The 24,549-nt window shown below is 42.5% G+C and overlaps 1 protein-coding gene across 1 annotated transcript; it reads right to left on the minus strand.

Moving 5' to 3' along the window:
• LOC120524118 (E3 ubiquitin-protein ligase TRIM47-like) lies at positions 1-23,647 on the minus strand. The gene is made up of 7 exons (XM_039745995.1): positions 23,632-23,647; positions 23,496-23,551; positions 19,690-20,271; positions 18,061-18,156; positions 14,679-14,912; positions 9,123-9,279; positions 1-287 (listed from the first exon to the last, which is right to left on the minus strand). The coding sequence occupies exons 1-7, from the start codon at positions 23,645-23,647 to the stop codon at positions 1-3; spliced, it is 1,428 nt and encodes a 475-aa protein (XP_039601929.1).
• Between the last annotated feature and the right edge of the window lie 902 nt (positions 23,648-24,549).

Here is a 24,549-nt window from a genome sequence, read left to right on the forward strand (position 1 = left end):
TCAGGACTCCTCATTCTCTCCAAGGCCACACGGCCAGTAGCATTCATTCCTGCCCAGTCCTTCATAGGCAACTCCTATCCTCATGCAACATCCACTGCACTCCACTTCCCAGTAGCAGCGAGTCCCAGTCAGAGCCTCTCTGCACAGAACTTGAGGACACCACTCAAATCTATCAGGATGATCGGGATATTTGATCTTGGTCTCCTTGCGTGTCACCTTCTTGTTCCCTTCAGACAGATGGAGGTGTCTGTTTGCGGTGTTGATGTCCAGTGTGAGTGGACAGAAGTCTGCAAGGAGACAAAAGAATCTGTGAGTGTGTAAAGGGACTTGTGGGCGGGACACAGCACAGACAATTAACAAGAACCAATCAGGAGCTGCACTGACGAGACTCGAATGTGTGCTGTTGACAGTAATCTGATTGGACAGAATCTGTGGGAATTTACAATAAATGAGGTCACAGTTCTAATGGACTGTCTACACCGACCGCTGGCTTTATTAAATGACACATTTTATTGCCACAGTCCACCTCTTTCATTTAAAATCAATCCCCTGTCACCCTTCAACACCAAACTGAATTCTCCTTTCCTCACAATAAACCCACTGATCCTCATTCTGTTCCTTCCATTCTCAGTCTTTTGTTCTTCTATTGCCAGGGGCCTACTAAACGTTTAGGGTTCCTAATGCAGCTCAGGGCTACTCGGAATATGACAATAAAAACAAAAATTAAAAGATGAAAAATGTTTGTAGTAGATTGTCATAAAACTCACGGCTGGGAGCTTGATGATTTACTGGCTAGCAACTAAGATGGCTGTTGAATGCTGAGGGATGTGCATTTAATGAAGAAAATCATGGAGTGAGCTGAAGCTACTTGGTCAGTAAAGAAGACAATCCTTTCCAAGGAAATTAACTTTAATATCAAAAGACATGGGTTCAAAATAATAGGAAATTAGAAGAAGCGGAACTGAACTGGCAAAACTTGGAATATGGCAACTAGTCTTCGTTTTTTGTCAGGTCTGAATGTTCTACTTATGTCGCTCCTGGTTTTCTTCATACGTTCCCCAGATGAGCATGTTGGGTTAACTGGCGACACTAAATTGGCCTTATGTAGTTGTGGCTGTGTGAGCACCTGACTTTAGCACAATGCAGCCTGAACGGGATTAAACCGGTTTGACAATGTTGTGTTAAAATCGCTTCAATGCAAATCCAATGCAACGTAATGGGAGTAGACAGCAAGCAGAGGTGAGCCTGGAGAGGTGGAGGTACGATCTGTTGAGAAGGGGAATGGAAGTCAGTAGGAGTAAGATGGCGTACATGTGCATGAATGAGAGAGAGATGCCCGCAACTTTACAGCTTGTATATAAAATTAAAAGTTAGGTAGGGCCATGTCCCCTCCTGCTTTAGGTCATTGTACAGTCATTCTTTGGATGCGTGGATATTTCACATTCCAAATAAATGATTGAGTCTAATTTCCTAAAAACAATGATTTATTAATGTATATGGGGATGCTTTGAAATAGGAAGAGCAGCTTGGGAAGGACGGTGCTCTCAACAATGTTGATTCTCCCAGCTAATGTGAGGTAAAGGGTAGATCATCTACTCATGTCTTGTTTCATTTTTTCCATGGAGACAGCAAAATTTTGTTGAAAAAGAGCTTTATGTTTACTTGTAATGTTTACCCCTCGATATTTAAACTGATGTGATAATATACGCGGTGTCAGGGATGCCAGGGGCAACGACCCGGCCGGGATGCCGTGAGGGACCGGATGTGGGTCTGCGCACACCCTGGATCACGTGGGGGCTGCCTTCCTGGTTGCTCTGGGGGGTCACCGCCAGGAGGCGCCCCAATGCCTTTGGGACCTGTTACCTCAGCACTTCCGCCACACCAGGAAGTGCTGGGGGGGAAGAATTAAGAGGACACCCGGGAAGCTGCCGGGAGAGCAGCCGACACTTCCGCCACACGTAGGCGTGGCCAATGAGGGAATGCCGGGAGCCACCTGGATCTCATCCGGGAGAGTATATAAGGGGCCATCTCCCTTCATTCAGGGCTAGAGTCCGGGTGGAAGAAGGACAAGGCAGAAGAGAGAGTGGAGGCGGCCCAAAGAGAGGCATTTGTGTGGCCAGGACTGTGACTTTGGGGTTTGTGCACTTTTGGACTGGGTCTTAGTGACCATAACTTTTGTAAATAGTTGTATTAATAAACGTGTGGTGGTGATTACAACATGTCCGCCTGTCTGTGTCTGGGCCGCGTCCACAGCAGGATGGGGTCCAGTCCAATCTTACATGCTGGAGAATTCACGGGTAAAAGAACCCTATTTCAAATTGATTGATTGAAGTTCAGATATCTTTTGAGAATCTAGCTAATGCTTTTAGGACTGCAGACACAGAATTTTATGGTTCAGATAAGTACAGTACCATATCATCTGCATATTGTGATATTTTATGTTCAACTCCATCTCTGAGAATCCCCTTTATCTCTGATTGCTTCTCAAAAGTATACAGCCAACAGTTCAATGGCAATTACAAAGAGCAAAGGTGATAAGGGGCATGCGTTCTTGTCAAGTACCACATTCTACTTTGAAGTTGTCTGGTCTGACATAATGTTAATACGAGCTGAGGCTTCTGGACTGGCCTAAAGTAGTTTGATCCATGCACATATTGTTCAGGCCCAACCCCACATTTGTGAAATGTGGTGAATAGGTAGTCCCATTCAGCCATATGAAATGCTTCTTCTGCATTTAAAGATAATAAGATCTCTGGGGAGTTCAATTTAATGGGTGAATATATTATATGAAACAAACATTGAAGGTTAGAAGTTAAATGTCTGCCTTTAATAAATCCACTTTGGTCTTGTGATTTTACAGAAGGAAGCTGGTTAGAACTTTGGAGATTATTTTAGCATTGTTCTTCATAAGAGAGATTGGTCTGTATGATGCACACTGTAGTAGGGCCTTATTTTTTTTAGGAAAGGCGGTAGTTAATTCTCTTCAAAAAGTAAGAGATAGAATTTTGTTGTTGTTAGCTTCTGTAAATGTTTCTAATAATAGTCGAACTAACTTATTTGAGAATGTTTTATAAAATTCCACTGGGTAGCCATCAGGACCGGCTGCCTTCCCACTTTGAAGTGAGTTTATAGCATCTAGTAATTCTGAAAGGGTCAGAGATTTATCCGCTTCGCAGCACTAAGAGTATGTAGCTGTGGTATCTGTAATGAATCAAAGAACTCATTCGATTGTATCTTATCCTCTTTAAACTGAACTTATAGTACTCTCTAAATGCCCGTTATATTTTTATGGTCCATAATTTTATCTCTGTCTGTGTTGTAAATTGCTCTTATTGCATTACAGACTTCCCGTTTGTGGATTTGTTGGGTCAAGAACTTATTGCCATTCTCTCTGTGTTCATAATAATTATGTCATGATTTAAAGATGAGATGTTCCCTTTCTTTAGTAGTCAAGTGGTTAAATTGTGATTGCAAAACTATATTTCCCTAGACAGTGCCTCATTTGGAGACACGGAGTATTCCAGATCTATTCTAGTGATTTTGCCGATTAACTCAAGATGCCATCTTGGCTTCCAATTTATTTTTATGATAAAGATATGAAATGATCTATCCGCTTAGAAATGCCTCCAGAGTTTCCCAAAGTATACCTGCTGAGACCTCTGATGATGCATTTGTCTCAAGAAAATATTCAGTTTGCTTGGATATGAATTCTGTACAGGGGGCTTAAGACGTCAGCTACAAGATGAGTGTGTTGGGCGCAGTAATTTAAGCTCTATGATCAGAAGGGCATGGTCAATGATAACAATAGCATCATACTTACAAGATTTGATAGTGGGCAAAAAATGATAATGTTTGAGGAAATAATCAAATAAATGATGTACAAGTGAGAAGAAGGAGTTAGGATTTAAAAACCTCCATGGGTCTGATAAGTTAAGATCTGTTACAAACTGTGTAATTGTCCTGGTGGAATCAGATGCTATCGACTTTGTATGTGATGAACTATCCAGGACTGGATTTAAAGCACAATTAAAGTCTCGGGCCATTATAATTTTGTGAGTGTCCACATTAGGGAGAGATGCAAATACATTTTGGAAGAAAGCTGTATTGTCCATGTTAGGTGCATAGATATTAATCAAAATCATTTTAGCATTAGATAAATTGACCATCACCATGACATATCGCCCTACTCAATCAAATATTGCATCTGACACTACAAGTGGAAAAGTTCTGTCTATTATGATTGGCACACCCCTGGTTTTCTTTGTATAGCTAGTGTGAAAAACTTGACCAAATCACTCTTTTTGCAACTGAAATTGGTCCTTGCTTAAAAACTGAGTCTCCTGAAAAAATACTATCTTGATATTTAGACTTGTTAAATGAGAGAGTACCTTCTTTCTCTTTAATTCATGATTGAAACCCTTAACATTCCAGTTCACAAAGTTTAAGATTTGGCCATACAAATAATGCTTCTGAACTTTTTTTGACATTTTGTTATCTTGGGTTAAATTAGTGCATTGTTACATATGATAACTTTGACGTGGATTTCATATTGTTGCCAAGTGATACAGCTGTGGAGCATATTGTTGTGTTGGCACTAGCGGTTATTGGGGTATAAGGGATAAAATAGATATAGCATTGCTCTCTTTCTTTTTCTGTTCACCCACAAGCCACCTATGTGCCTCTGCATTCCCAGTCTTTCATTCATTCATTTCCAGTGGCCTGCTAAATATTTAGGAGCTGTCACTCTGATCAGGGGCTCATGGAATATAATAATAAAAGATAACAACTGCTTGAAAATGAAACGTTTGTGAAGAATTGTCACAAACTCCTGACTGCCAGCAAACAAGATGGCCATCGAGTGCTGAGAGATAATGGAGTTCATTAAAAAAATCCTCATGGAGTGAGCGGAAGCTGTTTGGTCATCAAGGCAGATGATTTAGTTAATAGAAAGACCTCTAAAATCAAAAGACATGGGTTCAAAATAATAAGGAATGTAAAGATGGAACTGAACTTTGAAAAACTTGAGTCAGAACATCATGATGGGCAAGTGGTTGAAGCTGTGCCCACACAGATTCAGCTTTTCAGCTTTAATTATGGCATCCACTTGTCTACTTTGTCAGTTCTCCATGTTCTTCAAGTGTCACTCTGGTTTTCATCTGACACCCCATACATGTCCAAGTCTAAATTGGCCGTGTCTGATTGTGGCTCTGTGAGCCCTGCCTTACGGACAGTGCAAAATCTGGGTCCTGTGACCATGATGGTCTGCTTCCCTGAATGGATCAGTTAGTGAAGACGATTGGTCGCTGTTCACAGATTAATTTGAGAAGGTGATTGATTTCGATTGACTGGCACAAACTTGTCAGTAAACTTGTAAAGTGGCCTGAGGATGAGTCAGTGAGGAAAATGTCTGACATTCTGAAAATGCGACACAGACTCAGTGCGTTCTGGAAATGAGCACTCAGCTTACTGGAATGTCTGTCATTTTTATTAACAGTATCAGGTTGTATATTGTAACATCAATTATCGATATGTATTCACAATCAGAGTTTGTTTTTAGCTGCTCTATATAAAGAAATTATTATCATCTTTAAAATGATAATTATGTGAGAATGAGCAAATAGAATCGCACACAGGAAGGAGAGAATAGAAAACAGAAAAGGAAAAAAACTAATTTGGAGTGGACAACAAGAACACTAGAGGTTGCACTTGTATGACAGGAGGACTTAGCATAGTCGGCAGGATTTCATTTGCTCTTTTTGTGCTTTTACTTCCTATGAGCTCACTTGACACTTGAAGAGATTTACACCTAACAGACTACTTTGGTGCTTCTCTGTCCTGAACCTTTCTATCCCATAATACTCCTTTCACGCTCATCTCATCAGTCACTCAACACTCTCACAGCTCTTTCTGATGGCCACACTTTCATATCACAAGCCTGAAAAACGATTTCAATTGTGACAATTCATTAAATCAGAGCACAAACTCACATTGTAAAAACTCCGCTCTTCTCCGAGGTTCAGCAGTCTGCAGGGTGAAAATTGGAGCTTAAAATAAAACACAAAATGACAAGCAGCTCAAGAACAAAACATGATGGGATAACAGCAACGCACAAACAGCTGCTTTCTTTATAGAATTAAACTTTTCTTTGGTAATTGTAAATAAAAAAGATTTTTTTGAAAAATGTATGGATATAATTAAGTGTGATCAACCTACAGAAAAACAGCTGATATGATCATTGAAAGTGACATCTGCAAATGGCCAATCAAGAAGAGATAAGAAATGGTGAAAGCAACTGTTTGCTATGAGAGTGTGATCATAAAGAAAACAAGAACTAGAACTAAAAAAATGGTTTTTCATTTTACAAAAACGAGAACTGAAATTAAGGCAAACAGAGAAACTAAAACAATTAAAATAAAAAATAGTAATATGTGAACAAACTAAAACGAGAATGAAAATTGAGTAAAAATGAAAAAAGCAGCAATAGCATTTCCATTCAATCCGGTTCAGTCGCCCTGAACATTCCTGTTCACTATGCGGTGATCTTGTAACTTGGGCTCACTTATAGTCATGTGGCGCAACTTCCGTTAAGGACCGTTGTTTTGTTTGTTGAGCATATTTAATTCGTCAGGTTGAAGCAGTAAGCACGTGTGGTTGATGGTGAATTTTGCACAGATGTTTACGGGGAGAAAGCGAGAAAGTAACGTGTGCAAATACAAATAATAAGAGCAAATGCAGTGTGCGAGAAGAAGAAAAGGGTCTCGGAGTTTCAGTGCAGGACCAGCTGGATCAGAACTTCATACAGGGACGTGCGGTCAGGGGAGGCATCAAAAGTAAAAACAAAAACTAATAATCATAACACAAAATAAATGTGTCCACTGGTCTGTGCTATAAAATTGTTTTCTGTATGATTCCAATAATTTTGATCATTTTTATAGTAAAAATTTGCACATTTCCTGATCAAATACTCGAGAGAAACGCGAGGTGCGGCAGTGACAAGCCTCACCTCCCCTCGGACTGCGCTCTCCCTCACACACTGACTGCCTGTCGCTGTCTCCCTGTGTGTCGCCAATCTAAGGTTTGCAGACACGTTTATTATACACCCTGACTTTCCACAGTCTGGCTAATATCTTTAATGAATGTGTGTGACATATTTAGTCTTGCTGATCAGACATCAAACCGCAGTGAGAAGGCACAGGGTGAGGCAGACAGTACCGTGTTGCACTGAAGGGGGCGCACGTGAGCCCAATGGGTGCTCGTTGCTGCTGTTCTTCTATGCAGAGGCGCCGATAAGTTAGCGACATCAGAAAGTCAAGTGCACTGTTTATTTAGATTTTTTGTTCCGACTGACTGACCAAATGGAAGATTTAAGATTTTTTAAACTAAAGGAAAAGGAGGAGGACTTTTACAGGAAAGGGACGGAGATTTTCGTGGAGAAGGATAGGCGCATGGGCTTCATTTACAAATAAAGGTAAAGACCATAAACGGTTTTTCAATTTTATAAAAAATGGGATCAGACTAAGAAAACAAATTCTATATTTAAAAACTAAATTTTTAACCTTAAATAAAATATCCTTTTGTTTTCCTTGTTGTCCTTTTGTTGAACAGTCTGTATTAAAATGAATTAAAGCATCAGAATTAAAAGCTTTTTAAAAACAACTAAATATTTCAATGAAGGTCAAATTTGGAATCCATTTTTTGTACACCTCTTAATACTTTCATTTGTGTTGAATGAGTGTGAATTGTGGAATTGTAATGTCAAATTGAGAACACATGGAGGGTGAGGAGCAAATGCGCTCTCTCCGCTCCCTCTCACCGCTGTAAATGTAACGTTCTTTCGTAACCAAATATGAACCTTAGCAGTGTGTGTGTAAAGAATGCTGATGAGATGTGAAACATAACCAGTAGTCAATGGGCCTGCTTGCCAGTTGAATAGTGAATATGCTTCTCTTTGGGTTCATATATTGTGAGCTGGAGGGCTGATCGTACCCCAAGAAGATACGGACGCCCCTGGGAAAACCACAAAGCCCGAAACACAGACTACACTCGCATTGCTCCTTAACCTTGCACTATAACGCGCGATACTGGTACTCCGCTGACTTTAAAAGCCGTGCGCAGCACCTGTCAGCTTTGGTATTGATTTCTTTTGCTTTCTCTCTCTCTCAGACTACCTCTGCTCCTGACGCGTTTACATTCGAAGAAGAAGAAACTCATGTAACCTTTAATTGAAAGACGAAACAGCCATCTTTGTCAAGGTGCAAGTTTGAAATGTCAAATGTTTGTTTGCTGAGCTTGAATAAAATTCCTTCTTTTTTTCCACGATCCCGAGTATCTCTGTGCAAATCGGTGACCCAAGTGTGACAATATTTATAACTCCGACTCTGAAGGAGTCACCAGCCATGAACCTCACCGCACGTCACTGCACTTCAGTCCTGGCAGCACAAATCGTCTTCATACAGTCTGCTGGCACCAGTGGCTGAGGACCTCGTCTGTACACCTGCACCACAAGCTAACACTTTCACTGTGTGGCTATCTGTGCATCGGATGTCGTTACAACATGAACAAATCTCTCAAAATGTGCGCTTGTTTAAAGCTTAACAGTAACCAGCTTGCTGCACAGACTGGTGTCTTGGGCTGAAACATTTGATCTTGCTGACCACACTCATCAGGCCACTTCATCTGTCAGGTCACTGATAGTCAGGCTGTGTTTAACGGCATTGTGAACTGGGAGTGTATTTTGACTGAAACATAACTGGCAATGAAATATTTGAAGGCCAGCATTTGTGGTCTTACGACAGAGAAAAACTAAAATTGTACTAATATTATGTAAAAAGGCCAGAACTAAATCAAATAAAAACGACGTTTTTAAACACAGAACTAAAAAATAAAAATTGTTGACTCCACTGAAAGCTAGAATGAAATAAAAAATAATAATTTTATAAAATGATTTAATATCAGAACTGAAATATCACCAAGTGTGATGTCACTCAGCTAGTCACTGTAAAAGGCGCTATATATAATAAAACATCTTTTAACAGTAAAAGCCAATAGACACATGTTAAAGAGCATCATCTCTCATCGGTCTGGTCCTTTAACAACAGACCCAAAATGAACAGACACTGTACCTGACGTCAATGTCATGATGCCCCACTGGCTGATCTTCTCCAGACTCTTCTTCATACATGACAGCTCCTTTCTCAGGTCCTCAGAAGAGAAGTTCACAGAGACATCGAAGCTGAACGTGTCTCCTTCAGCAGGAAGGACACAGCGAGATGAGAAGTTCTGCATCAGGAGAGAAGACAGGACATGGAGAAATAAAAGAAAGATTTGTTAGGAGAAGCTCTTCTGGTTTACGGATTCTGTGTTGGTGGACCGCCAGCCTGGTTAAATGGTCAATGATATTTTGTTAATGTATTGCATTTTTATGAGAGTGTACTTCGGTGTAGTTTCGCACAAGTTCTTATCGTCCCTGACTTTTAATAATCTCTTAATGTCCGAGAGGTGAGCCATTGGACTGTAAATGAGGGGACTGAGGGTGCAGCGGGCAGACGGGTGCAGAATTGACTAAGCACACAACACAAGACATTATGGTGTAAGGAGCTTAAGAAGAATTAGGGTCCATTCACACTTCCAGATTTGTTTAGCATTTCTCAAGCTCTGTAATGATACGTCGGTGAAGCATTTTCCAGGGTGTCTTGGGTGCTTTCCAAGGGTTTTTCAAACATTTTCCAGGGACTTTTCCCAGGGTTTTCAAAGAAAGCATTTTCAAAAATATGACTGACATCATTTCCGTTTTGCAGATTGTGTTTCAAGAATGTCTTCTCTGATTTTATTGCTTTTAATCCTGGTGACCACAGCCTGCAGAGCAGGTGTCATCAGCGCTGTGATTGCACAAATCAAGTTTGCCCTGTTCTGCAGTAAAAGGTGTCAATTCTGGACTCCGTGTGAAGCAACCTGAAACATTCCAGGATTATACATCGGCATATAAGAATATGATATGTGGAAAAACACAATAAAACTTTGTGTTATATCTCAAACAAACCCAAAAAAGTGCTAGTGAGGAAGCACAGCGGTAAACTCAAAAACACTGAACAGACGCTCTCCTCATAGATGTGTCGTCATACATGGGCTAAGGGGTAAATTTAAGATGCCCAGTTTTGGGTCACTTCTTATTTTTGCTTCCACCATATAGGGGTCGCCACAGTGGATCATCCGTCTCTGCCTCTCTCCCTGTCTTTCACATCATTTCCTGCCACATCGACTGTCTTCATGTCCTCCCTCACCACATCCATAAACCTCCTCTTTGGCCTTGCCTTTTTCTTTTCCTCTTGCCTGGCGGTTCCATCCTCAACATTCTTGTGCCAATGTAGCCCTCATCTCTCCACTGCATGGGCCCAAACCATCTCAATCTCACCTGTCTCATTTTGTCACTGAACTGTCGTTATCGGTATTGTCCTTCTCATTCCTAATCCTGCTTACCCTCGTTATTTCAAGCGAAAATTGTACCATCTTCACCTCTGCCACTTCCAGCTCTGCCTCCTGTCTTTTCATAATCGCCACCCTTTCCAAACCATCCAACATGGCTGCTCTCACTACCATTTTACAGACTTTCCCTTTCACTCTTTCAGAAAATCTTACATCACAAATTACTGTTCCTGCCACTCTTCTCCACACATTCCAACCTGCCTGCACTACTCTGCCACCCTCTCCGTTGCTTTGAATTTTTGAACCCAGATCTTTAAATTTGACTACATTCATCACCTCTTGTCTTTGCAGTGGCACCCTTCCACCACCTCCCATGTCGTTCAGGCTCATGTACTCTGTCTCTTACTGACTTTCATTCCCTTGTTCTCCACATCTCCAGATTTGCCTCACTCAGCATGCTGTCTACTCTCACTACAGATCACAATGTCATCCGTGAACATCAAAGTCCATGAAGACTCTTGTCCGTCACCATTGCAAACAGAGAAGGCCTCATAGCTGATCCTTGATGTAATCTCACTCTCACCAGCTTGTCATTTCTACCGCAGTCATACTATCCTCATACGTATCCCGCACCACCCTCTCATATTTTTCTGCTACTCCCGACTTCCTCACAGGTACCACAACTCCTCTCTTAACAACCTGTCATATGGTTTCTCTATGTCCACAATTCCTTCTGACCTTCTCTGTACTTCTCCATCAACACTCTTAAAGCAAGCATTTCATCTGCTGTACACTTTCCTGGCGTGGAACCATATTGTTGCTCACAGGTCACCCACCACCTCTCCTCTCAGCTGAGTATCCATCACTTCATCTTCATGGCGTGGCTGATCAACTTTATACCCCTGTAGTTACTGCAGCTCTGCACATCTCCCTTATTCTTGAAAATTGATACTCATATACTTTGTTTCCATTCCTCAGACATCTTCTCACTTTTCAGGATTTTGTTCAACAATCTACGATCATCGGACGCTAACTTACTCACTGTACCTAAATACAGGTTAGTAACTATGGGGGCAGAGCTTTCAGAGTGATAGCCCCGAAAATTTGGGATTCTCTCCCTCTCAGCCTTCGTGAGGAAAAATCTATTATTAATTTCAAACTTCTGTTAAAAACACATCTTTAGTATTATTCTTTTTCGAGTATGTAATTTCTACTGCCTTGTGTGAATTGAATTGTAAAGTGTCCTTGAGTGTATGGAAGCCACTACATAAATAAAAATTATTATTATTATTATTATTATTCGCTTGATGAACGCCTGTGATGCAAGTGCACAGATGAGGTCTTTGGCCACTAAGGTGCTCAGCCACTGGCTCCAGTTGACCATTTCTGCTGCCAGTACTGAAGTGCAGTCCTGGTGCCAGAGAAGTGCTGGACTTCACTAAGTTCTGATCCAGCTGGTCCTGCACTTAAACTCCAAGACTCTTTTCTTCTTCTCGCATGCTACATTTGGCTTTATTACCATCTACGCTGTAATTAAAGTATTTCCACACGTTACTTTCTCGCTTTCTACCCACAAACATCTGCGCAAAACTCGCCATTGACAACCACACGTACTTACAGCTTGAACCCGACAAGCCAAATGTGCTCAGCGAAGAGACAATGGTCCTTTACGGAAGTTGCGCCACGTGACTCTAGTGGGCCCCAGGTACGAGATCAGCGCATAGTGAACAGTGCCAAGTAACTGAACGCTCAGGGCGACTTACAAACAACCCCTCTGCACGACTGAACGAAAATGCTATTGCTGTTTTTTTTTTCGTTTTTACTCAATTATCGTTCTCATTTTAGTTCATATTTCATATCACTCATTTTTAGTTTAATTTAGTTTTAGCTTCTCTGTTTGCCTTAATTTCAGTTCTCGTGCTTGTAAAATGAAAAATATTTTTAGTTCTACTTCACGTTTTCGTTATGAAAATAACACTGGAGTTGGGAGTCCAAATTCAGAATATCGTGTGCAGGTTTGGTCTCCTTATTTGATAAATGATATAACAGCAGAACATAAAGTCGAGGGGAGAGTGACCAGAGTGGACTGTGGGGTCTGAGCTGGGGGGAAATGCTGAAGGACTGGGAATGTCTCATCACACTAGAACGTGACCTGACCGAAGTGATTAAAGATATGAACCGAGTTGGTGTCATCTTTTATTAGATGTTATATTTTAAAATGGAGTTAGTTTTAGTTTGATATGATTTCACGCAATTGGCCAAATTATCTGGTGGTACAGATGGAAGCAGCAATTCAAAAACTTTATAGACGTTATCATGGCGTTGAGACGGCCCTCCTTAAAGTGTTCAATGACATCTCTATTATCACTGATTCAGGTGGCGCTGCAGTCCTTGTCCTCCTTGACCTGTCCGCTGCCTTTGACACTATTGACCATCAGATATTGCTGCTGCGCCTTAAACAAGGGGCCGCTCTTAACTGGTTCAGGTCATATCTAACTGGTAGACACTTTCAGTGACTTTAAATTCCTCTCTTTCGTCTTCTGCTCCTCTTAAATGTGGTGTTCCTCAGGGATCCATTTTGGCTCCTGTTTTATTCTCTATATACCTTCACCCTATTGGAGCTATTTGTAGGAAATTTAACATTTCTTTTCACTGCTTTGCTGATGATACTCAGGTTTATATTCCCGTCTTCAACTCTGCAATGAGTCAGCTGCACAACTGTCTCTCTGAACTAAGATCCTGGATGGCTAATAATGTTCTTAATCTGAATCAAAATAAAACGGAGGTCCTTATAGCGGGTCCATCAGCTAAAGCCCAAATTGGTCTTGGACTTCTCGGCTCTTTCTCTGTCTTTTACAAACCTCAAGTCCACAATCTTGCTGTTATTTTTGACAGTTACCTCTCTTTTAAGAAACAGATTATTTCTGTAGTTAAGAGTTGTTTTTTCCAGCTTCGTCTTTTAGGTAAGATCAAGTCTTTTTTTATCTTCTAGGGATCTTGAGAAAGCTACTCGTGCTTTTATCTTTTCTCTCCTTGATTACTGCAACTCGCTGTATTCTGGGATTAGCAAATCTCTGATACGCAGGTTACTGTTGGTCCCAAATGCTGCAGCTCACTTTCTGGTTGGGTAAGAAAGTCTGAGTCTGTTTCTCCAATCTTAGCTTCTTTACACTGGCTGCTGCCTGTCAGTTTTCAAATTGATTTTAAAATCGTGTTTCTAGTTTTTAAATCTTTACATGGCTTTGCCTCCTGCCTATTTATCTGAATTGTGTGTTTTACACCAGCCATGTAGAGAGCTTAGATCTTCTGGTCAGTTGTCTCTTGTACCAAGTGTCAAACTAAGGGGACACACAGGGCTTGTGTAGCCTCACACCTGTGGAACTCTTTTCCATCCATCCATCCCGCTGAATCCTAACACAGGGGTCTGCTGGAGCCAATCCCAACCAACACAGGAACCAATCCTGGGCAGGGTGCCAACCCACCACAGGACACACACACACAACAAGGGTCAATTTAGAGTCACCAATCCATGCATGTCTTTGGACTGTGGAAGGAAACCACACAGACACGGGGAGAACATGCAAACTCCACGCAGGGAGGACCCAGGAAGCGAACCCGGGTCCCCCAACTGCGAGGCAGCAGCGCTACCACTATGCCACCGTGCCACCCTGGAACTCTTTTCCTCATCATATAAAGGAGTCGTCGACAATTCAAAACGAGATTAAAGACTCATTTCTATTCACTTGCATTCCGTGACCTTCAGTAATACTCATTGTGATTATGTTATTTTACTTCTATTCATTATTTTATTTATGTTCATTTATTTTATTTCTATTTATGTTAATTGTATGTTCTTCTTTTTCTCTATTATTGTAAAGCATTTTGGCCACAGCAGTCCTATTTTATTTTAAATCCATCCATTATCCAACCTGCTTTATCCTAACTACAGGGTCACGGGGGTCTGCTGGAGCCAATCCCAGCCAACACAGGGCACAAGGCAGGAAACAAACCCTGGGCAGGGCGCCAGCCCACCTCAGTGTTGTTTTAAATGTGCTATATAAATGAATTCGACATTGACATTTGGAAACAGGCCTCTTAGAAATTTGAGGTGAGTATGAAAAGATGATCTGCGTTGGACTGAATGGTCTGTTGTTGTCATGTGTACACACTTCTCAGATCTTTTGAGTTTCTCTCTAAACGTTCTCAGGTCCCACACACCCCAGTCTGATCAGACACCCAATGACGTGTCACCTCACCTGCAGGAAACAGATTTGATCTTTAGTCTCCATCAGCTCCCTCAGCTCAGCATCTTTCCACTCCAGCTCCTCAATCTCCTCATCCAGTTTCTCCATGACTTCTTGAACCTTCTCCATTTCCATCCTTTCTCGTTCTCTGAACCTCTCCATCAGTTTCCTTCGGGTTTCTTCAATGCAGCAAATCAGATCAGTTAAGCTTTTCTCATGTTCGTCCACTTCATTTTCCATAGAGATCTGTTTGGATGGAAAAAAGACACTGAGTTAAGTTACCTAACCAGACTGACCAGTCACAGGGCACTTCTGTTGGCACTTAGATGTTGTAAAGGATCATTTGGATGGGCTGGCATCACATTGGGGGTGGACCATGGTTCTTTACCCCTAATAGAAAAGTAGAATAATGGAAGGGCAGGTAAGATTTTCTCCAAGGGAAATAATTTCTCTGGATCTGCCCACTGCCAGTGCTTCCATTTAGGCACTCCTAGGGCTTTATGGGATACACATAAGGTGGCGCAGTGGTAGTCCTGCTGCTTTGCAGTAAGGAGGCTGTGGAAGATTGTGGGTTCACTTCCCGGTTCCACCCTGTGTACTGAGAAAAGCGCTATATAAATGTAATGAATTATTATTATTATTATTACGCAGTCTGAACAGGCAGCCATGTTGAGGTCTGTTGGAGCTGCTAGAGTGAGGTATTGGAGGACAACTGCACTGTGCTTTGAGGCCTTTGTCTGACCCAGAGGTGCGTGTGGAGAACACCTTTCACCTGCTGGAAATACTCGAGAGTTCAGCTTTAAAAAGTGTAGGCTGGAGCTGGGAGTGGAGGAGGACAACACTGACCTGGAGCAGAGCAGGAGAGCAGAACAAGAAGAAGAAGAAGAAGAAGAAGTCCGTAATGAAAATCTTGTGTGTTGAGAGTGTACAGTAGTCGTGTAAAAGTAAAGGGACTCTTCATGGACTGGAGAGTTGTGAGTAGTACTTGTCTTCTGGTATCGGGTTTTAATTGTATTGTTTAAATGGTGATTTTTTAGTCAATTATCTCCAGACCTCCGTTTTCGCACTTCAGTAAGATTTTCGTCAGTCTTTGAAACCTGAACATTATTTGTTCCTTCTGTTTTCCAGATGTCCTTAACGGTGACTCCATCACCACTTCACTTCACCACAGACCAAACTGTCATACCGAAAGGGCGTTCTCTTTACTCCTGTGCCCCTGTCCATTGCTTTGGGTGGGACCCTCACAAAAGTAGCATTAGGAGCTGCTCGACAGAACATTTTATATAAACGTGTGACACACACACCGTTACGGCTTTGAAATGTACAGCGCTGGAGATCGATGTGGTGCCATCGACAGTAAAGAGGCTCAGCCGGCGAGGTTAAATGAACTGGACCGCCTGTCACGTTTCCTTAAGTGGACTCTGCCAGTGTTGTTCACTTGGGATGACTTTGATGTACCGCATTTTCAATATCTGTCTCTAGATTTGTATTCTAACGGTTATTTAGCATGTTTATTACATCTCTGCCTCCATTCTAATTTATTGATGACATCTGTCGCGGTCACATTTTAGTTCCCACAGTTCTTCTTTCATTTGTCACCAGAGGGTGGCTCCAGGATGACTGTCTATTTCAGGCGTTGGAGGGGACAGAGTGTGACTGAAATACTGAAGATTACTGTAGGCAGACAGCACCAGTACAAGTGCTGGTTCTTCATCTTGTGGAGGCTGAGGGTTTGATTCATACTGTGCTTGACGCGAGACGCTTACACAGTTGACAACAGAACACCTCAATGAAGACATTCGAAGAAACAGGAAGAAGGCGTTCAAGTAAGTAATTCAGTTACATCAGACTCACTCAGGCAGGGTAGCGAGAGTCCCTTTACGGAGGAAGGCCATGTGGGAGCAGGCGCTGGGTAGGAATGAGACATCCCAACTGACACATCCAAAGCAGCACACAAAGAGAGAAAAGAAATGAAGGCCAGGACCGCATCGCCGGGTCAAACTGAGGTGCAGGTTTCATCCTGGGGCTGAAGGTTTCGATTTACTGGTGCACAGGTACAAGTCCTATGTGGATGGGTACACAAGTCTTTGGGCTGGGCTCAGGCTCACTTGTCATTGTCCAGGATGAAACCAGATGTGTGAGCCAAATTGAGGAGGAGAACTGACAAAGTGGACACCTCAGAAGCTCTACCTGTGCTACGCACCAGTCCAGGTAAGGCTGAAGACATTAGGAGATTTAACGGCTGTCTGAAATTATGGTGCAGAACAAAGGGGTCTGAATGAGTTACATTTGAACCCGAGGGGCACTAATGCAAGCGTAGCATTCATTACATGGAAATCAATGAAGTCAATTCTTAAAGAAATGTCTCAGAAATGAGCGTAATTTAGTGGGCAGTCAGCAGCGGCTTAGAAGTGGACTTTCATGTTTTACTAAGATGCAGCAATTCAATGAGGAATCCGCAAAAGCAGACGAGCAGAAAGGCCTAAACCACTCTGGTGGTCTGTCCGTCTGCCAGGCGCTCATTTGCTGTTCCTCGACTGTCACCTCTGCTCAGTTCATCAGTCTCTTAATTGAGTGACATTTGTTCTGAACTGGTCTGGACCTGCCGCGTTTAGCACTTTAAACACACTCGATGGTGCTGAACTCTTCAATTCTGAATAAATTAGTTTGTTAAAGTGTAAGTGAAGAGTTCTGGGTGAAAACCTTCTCAAAAATTCAACTTGTCAAGAAGCAACCCTGGATAGTGTGCCAGTCAAACCCAGGGCCACACAGACCCCTCATCGCAATCATAATGGACTGATTTAGAGTCACTGCCAATTAACACAGGAAGACAACACAAACCGAACAAGGACCACCGATGGAGGACACCGGATATGTGAGGCAGCAGAACTGAGCAGGGACATGGAGCTGGCACGCCGTCAATACTTCTTAACAACAGTACCACCCCAAAACAAAAGGGCTAGGCGAGAGTTTTACTAAGGAAATTGATATTTTAGAGTCTTTGTGATTCGAATGCAAGGACATTTTTAAGACGTCTCAAATGTCTGAAGAACAATCAACAATCAAAACTGCACTCAATTCACCATTAGAACACCTAAACCTATGAAGTCAAACAAACGTTGTGAAAAATGAACGAGAAACGGCCAAAAAGGAAGGTTGTGCCCACTGATTTCCTTCAGAACAGCAGTGCCAACCTGCAGGTTGAGTTCATGTTAGGGGTGAAAGGACGTCGGGGTCACACTGTATGAGCTGAACATGGAGGACAGGGACATGCTAGGAAGGACACAACATGCAGTCTTCTCTCCATCTCCCTCCCTGCATGTCCTTACTCTCTTCTGTCTTTCGTTTGTTTCTCTTTATTCAATTATTGAATTGTCATCTTAATTCCACTCACCCTCAACTGCTCCACCGCCCTCCTCATCTTATTTTGCTTCTTCTTACTCTTCTGGACTCTCCTCCTGATTTCCCTCAGTGTCTCCCCCAGCTGTTTCTGTTTGGACACACAAGAGGACACGCGGTGGTCTTGTGAGAATTCACTTTCAGTTTCACGTTCTTGTCTGACGATCAATTTACTGAGCTCAGATAAACCGGACAGCAAATCAAATGAGCAACATCAAAAAAAAAAGAACTGAATCGCAGAGAAAATGAACACTTCTTCAAAAGAAATTAAGAAGACAACGGAGTGTTCACAAACACATGCCAATGACGAAGATGAGGAAACCAGTTACTACCTGGTGGACTGCTTTAGCTTGTGAAAGGGGACCACATTCAGCTTTGAGCACTGAGGACATGAACTGGCAACTGAGACCCTCAGTAAAGAGGAGTGGGGCCTGCAAGACGAGCCGGGGGGCTACAGCCAAGGCTGCAAAATCAATGAGTGGCATACAAGCTGCTCATAAAGGAAACACGAGAGCCTGCCAGAGACGTGGAGGGGAGCTCAGAGCAGCAGATAGACATTTCATAGACCACAGATGCCATTCTACAGCCATGGACCCCGTGTGCCAGTGGGCTACAACAGGGTACATGGACACACAGCAGTGCTCAGGCGACAGATATGGTCGTGCTGCTTTCTTATTTCAGAGGTGGACGTCCACGTTGGACACATTGATAGGCTGCTGATTACAGTTTTCATTATCCAGGTCTGAATAAGTGGCAACAAGATTAGGGGCAGAACAGGCAAGGTGGGAGGGCAGCATGGTGGGACAGTGGGTAGCGCTGCTGCCTCGCAGTTAGGAGACCCATCTGGGTTCGTTTCCCGGGTCCTCCCTGTGTGGAGTCTGCATGTTCTCCCCGTGTCTGTGTGGGTTTCCTCCCACAGTCCAAAGACATGCAGGTTAGGTGGATTGGCGATCCTAAATCGTGCTTGGTGTGTGTGTGTGACCTGCAGTGGGCTAGAGTTACACACCAAACATTAAAATATCTGGAGCAAAAGGTTAAATACCAAGCAAACCCACCAAAAAACAAAACATCTATCTATTATATAGTGCCTTTCATCCATCCACCCATCTATCTATCTATTATATAGTGCCTAAGTATTCTACCTTGAAGCCGAGTACTACCAACAAAATTTCATTATGTGCATGCCTAATGACAATAAAGAATTCTATCTATCTATCTATCTATCTATCTATCTATCTATCTATCTATCTATCTATCTATCTATCTATCTATCTATCTATCTATCTATCTATCTATCTATCTATCTATCTATCTATCTATCTGTTAGTTAAATTGTGTCATTCTGTCCATTCTTTTTTTCTCTCCATGAAGCCACCATTATAATTGTACATCACGCACACATTTCTCTCAACTCCACAGTGTTCCCGTGTATATCCAATGATGAATTCCTTCATCATACACCTGATGTCTTGCGCCCAGTCTCACCAGTATAGATTGCAGCTCCCTACTATCTTAGACAAGAACACTTTTTCTTCTCAAATGGCTGCCTAATTGTTTTTATGAGCCTCCCATCAGATATCCCTTAATTAATTGCATTTTTCACCAAACACTAAACCCCCCTCACCTGCTTTTCTTCTGTTTCTGGCTCCAGCTCCACCATTGTATGCCCATTGTGTTCATTGACCACGCATATCATACAGATGCACATGTCATCAGTTTTACAGAACATGTCCAGACTCTGGTGATGTTTCGAACAGATCTTCTCCTTCAGATTTGCATCAGGATTGGTCAGCTTGTGGTCCTTCCAGGCCTCTATTTCAAAGTGGGGCTGCAGGTGAGGATGACAGTAGGAGATCTTGCAGGTCAGACAGGACTTTGCTGCTCTAGACTTCCTCCCCGTACAGGCGTCACACTCTACGTATTCAGGGTCAGTGTAGTTTGGAGACACAAGGGGACTGAGAAGAGGCTTCTTGATCTTCTTGACCACTTCATTCAGCACCGTGTTTATGTGCAGCTCGGGCCTCGTGGTGAAGGTTGTAGCACACTGAGGACATCTGCACTCTTGTCTTTGATCCCAGTAGTCACCGAGGCACTGCAAGCAGAAACTGTGACCACAGGGGATGGTAATGGGGTCAGTCAAGGGGTCCAGACACACCGAGCAGATGAACTCATCCTGTGAGACAAACACCAGGTCTTCGGCTATCATCTGTTGGAGGAGAAGCAGGCAGAGAGAGTGTCAGTCAGACAAGCGAGGAAATTTAAAGTGAAACCTTAGAGCAGACAGGGAGGAGCTCGGAGGAACATCAGAGGTGAAGCTGTTTGGGGTTTGTGGCGCTGAGTGGGAGAGGGGAGAGGGTCACTCGTGATGGTCGGCTCCGCTGTTCTCCTGTGACATTCTGCAGGCTGTCGGTCGGTGGATTAAGGGAGCGGAGCAGATGAAGGGTCTCTGCCAGCTGTCATCGGGGTAGAAGGGGGGAGAAAGATGTGCGGGGCTGGGAAGAAATGGAGCAGCCAGTGTGGATTAGACTCCACTTGTATTGTCCACGAGCTCTGCGTGTTATGGTGGATTATGTATTTGGATGAGTTAGTTCATTATTTATTGTGGCACACTTTGGGCTCAGAGAACAGAGACAGAGGAACAGACGGTGGGGTGACGGTGAGCACGCTTGCCTTACAGGTTTGATTCTCGTCCATACATTGAATTTTATTCCTTAATGAAGATTTTAAGAACAGTTCTGCTGTAAAGTAAGCTGAGAAACGATAATCAAGTTTTTAAAACAGTTACACCTTTCAACTTCCTCTAGTGGGTAACACTGGGAAAGCCAACAAATAAACCTCGTCAGTTCCTGAGGTGAGTAAAAGTGTCCGCTCTGTCTGCTTTCTTGGTAAGAGTAGGGTTAGGCTTAGGGTTAGGGAGGTTTGAATCCCATAAATGTCAAAAGGGACTCTGCTCTGTTAAGTCCTTGAGCAAGGCGGCCCTAACCCTGCAATTGCTGAGCGCTTTGAGTCATGAGAAAAGAGGCATATAAGTGCAAAGAATTATTATTATCTATACTAATAAAAGGCAAAGCCCTCACTCACTCACTCACTCACTCACTGACTCATCACTAATTCTCCAACTTCCTGTGTAGGTAGAAGGCTGAAATTTGGCAGCTCATTCCTTACAGCTTACTTACAAAAGTTGGGCAGGTTTCATTTCGAACTTCTATGCATAATGGTCATAACTGGAACCTATTTTTTCGTCCATATACTATAATAGACTGCAGCTCGATGGCCGTGGGGGGCAGAGCTGTGTGTCACATCATCACGCCTCCCACGTAATCACATGAACGGACTGTGAGCGCAGTACGTAGAAAAGAAGGAAGAGCTCCCAAAGAGCGCTGAAGAAAAACGGATACAAGCTTATTCATGAGTGCAGCTACTGCAGAAACAAAGCACGGTGTAAACTGTAAGTTTAAATTAAGTTTATGGACACGCTCCCGCTGCCGTTTCTCATGCCTTCATCGAATACTTTATTCGTGAGATACAAGTTTAATGAGAAGACACGAGGTATAAACGAGACTTTGGATCACTTTGTAACAGAGTGAAAATTGCTGTAGCGAGAAACTTTTAAGTGTCGGGTCTTAGCTAACATTAAATAAAGCCGTGGGCATCGCAACATCACACAAGAGAGCAACTCACGTAAACTGACTGAACGTAGTACGAGTGATCACTTCCATGAATCAAACCTGTTCAAAAAACGCATTACACAATTGACAAGGTAGGAAAAGAATATGCTCCGAGCTGAGCTCCACAGCTAACGCGGTCTTGCGGAGGCAACTTCGTCACGCTGCCACCAAATACTCACAGAAAAATCCACAAGTTAATACACACGCTGTCTCTAGAGTTTCTCCACACTCAATGTATTCCTCACATCCCCTTTATACCCTCTGATCTCCCATTTCAGTTCAAATGCCTCCAATTTCCAGTAAGGCTCTGCTGCGCGATGACAAGTAATAAGTCTCAGGGACAGACCCTACTCGTATACGGAGTGCTGACCTAACAACGTGCTATACAAAGAGAACTATAATAATCGTAATAAACGAACAATAAAACAGCGGAGAACCCGTGGATTAAATAAAAAGGCAGCATCCTTGGTAAAGCTAGGAAAAAGGATGGCTTTATATGTCGTTCTCATTTATAAAACAGCGGAGAAGCTGTCTAAAGGCTGCTTCACAAAAAACCAACAGAGTGCCTTATATGAGCAGGCAGTCAGCTAAAGAAGAGAATCAATAAATAACTATAATCGTAATAAACGACCAAAAAAATAGCGTACAAGCCGTGGATTAAATAAAGGAAATGGGTACCTGAAAATAGCTACACAATAACTATAACAATCGTAATAAATGAACAATAAAACAGTAGAGAACCGCGAAGCAAGGAGAAACGACGGCCTTATATGGTGTTCGTCTATAAAGCAGCGGAGAAGCTGTGTGAAGGCAGCTACACAAACAAACAGCAGAGCGCCACACTCTGAATGTATTCCTCACATCCCCGTTAGACCCTCTGATCTCCCATTTCAATTCAAATGCCTGAAATTTCCAGTAAGGCTCTGCTTCGCGATGACAAGTAATAAATCTCAGGGACAGACCCTACAAAGGGTTGCCATTGATTTGAGGCAACATTGCTTTTCTCCTGGACAAAACTATACGTTGCATTCTCAAGAGTGAGCTCGTGCAGCTTGGTCATATTACAACTGGAGTGCTGAACTGACAACGTGCTATACAAAGAGATCCTTAACAGATAGTTATTGGGATATTTTCCCTCAGTTTAAAAAGGTTTTCTTTTCTTCTTAATAAACATTTAAAAGTGGTACTTCGTCGCTGCGAAGCGCAGGGATTTTGCTAGTTATTATTAAATCTGCCAGGTGGGATTGTCCTAATCTTACTCTACACACTCCTCGCCCACCACTTACCACACTGGAGACTTGACGTGGACTTCAGGGTTCACCCTCACTGAATCCCGGCATCCATATCCATATGTAGAGGTCAAACCTCTACAGCTGTTTGGTCAATGCCCACCAGTTTAGAATCAGGACTGGCTTAATGGCACAGGATAGTTATCATTCACCCTAAACCTTTGCTCTTTTACACACTCAGTATATTTCTCTTCCTTCTTTCATGCACTTGTTTTCTAATGTTTACCCATCATGCCTTGTGGTGTCCCTCCAGAACTCCCTCTCTCCTCTTTCACTCTCCTATTTACAGCAACATGTGGTGTCTTAGGCAGAAAGGAAAATGAATTAGAAAAAGGGAAATACGAGGCAGAGTGAACCAGAGAAAGAAAAGAGAAAAGGGGAAGATGAACGAAAGTGTGGCTAGCACACGCACACAAACCAACAAGGGACACAAGCTGTCAAAAGATATTCATCACGAATCATAAACCACTCACGGTTGAGATGTTCAGATGTTCACAAGACTGCAGAATGAAAACTAAAACTTTGGCACCTGAAAGGAAAGAGAAAAGGGGAAGATGAATGAAAGTGTGGCTAGCACCTCAGCTAATGGGGGCACACAGGGGCATTTACTGCTGTTGCTGCTCATCGCCTGTGGGACTCTCTACCTCGTCACATGAAGGAGTCGCCTACAACTGAACTGTTCAAAATGAGCTTTGGGAATTGTATTTAACAAACTCATATACAGTTGTGCTTGAAAGTTTGTGAACCCTTTAGAATTTTCTACATTTCTGCATAAATATGACCTAAAACATCATCAGATTTTCACTCAAGTCCTAAAAGTAGGTAAAGAGAAACCAGTTAAACAAATGAGACAAAAATATTATACTTGGTCATTTATTTATTGAGGAAAATGATCGAATATTACATATTTATGATTGGCAAAAGTATGTGAACCTCACAGATGATCAGTTAGTTTGAAGGTGAAATTCGAGTCAATGGGATGCCAATCAGGTGTGAGTGGGCACCCTGTGTTATTTAAAGAACAGGATCTATCAAAGTCTGCTCTTCACAACACATGTTTGTGAAAGTGTATCATGGCACCAACAAAGGAGATTTCTGAAGACCTCACAAAAAGAGTTGTTGATACTCATCAGTCTGGAAAAGGTTACAAAACCATCTCTAAAGAGGTTGGACTCCACCAATCCACAGTCAGACAGATGGTGTACAAATGGAGGAAATTCAAGACCACTGTTACCCTCCCCAGGACTGGTCGACCAACAAAGATCACTCCAAGAGCAAGGCACACGTGTAATAGTCGGTGAGGTCACAAAGGACCCCAGGGTAACATCTAAGTAACTGAAGGCCTCTCTCACATTGGCTAATGTTCATGTTCATGAGTCCACCATCAGGAGAACACTGAACAACAATGGTGTGAATGGCAGGGTTGCAAGGAGAAAGCCACTGCTCTCCAAAAAAAACATTGCTGCTCGTCTGCAGTTTTCTAAAGATCACGTGGACAAACCAGAAGGCTATTGAAGAATGTTTTCT

The sequence above is a fragment of the Polypterus senegalus genome, chromosome 2, assembly GCF_016835505.1.
Source record: "Polypterus senegalus isolate Bchr_013 chromosome 2, ASM1683550v1, whole genome shotgun sequence".
Taxonomy (NCBI): domain Eukaryota; kingdom Metazoa; phylum Chordata; class Cladistia; order Polypteriformes; family Polypteridae; genus Polypterus; species Polypterus senegalus.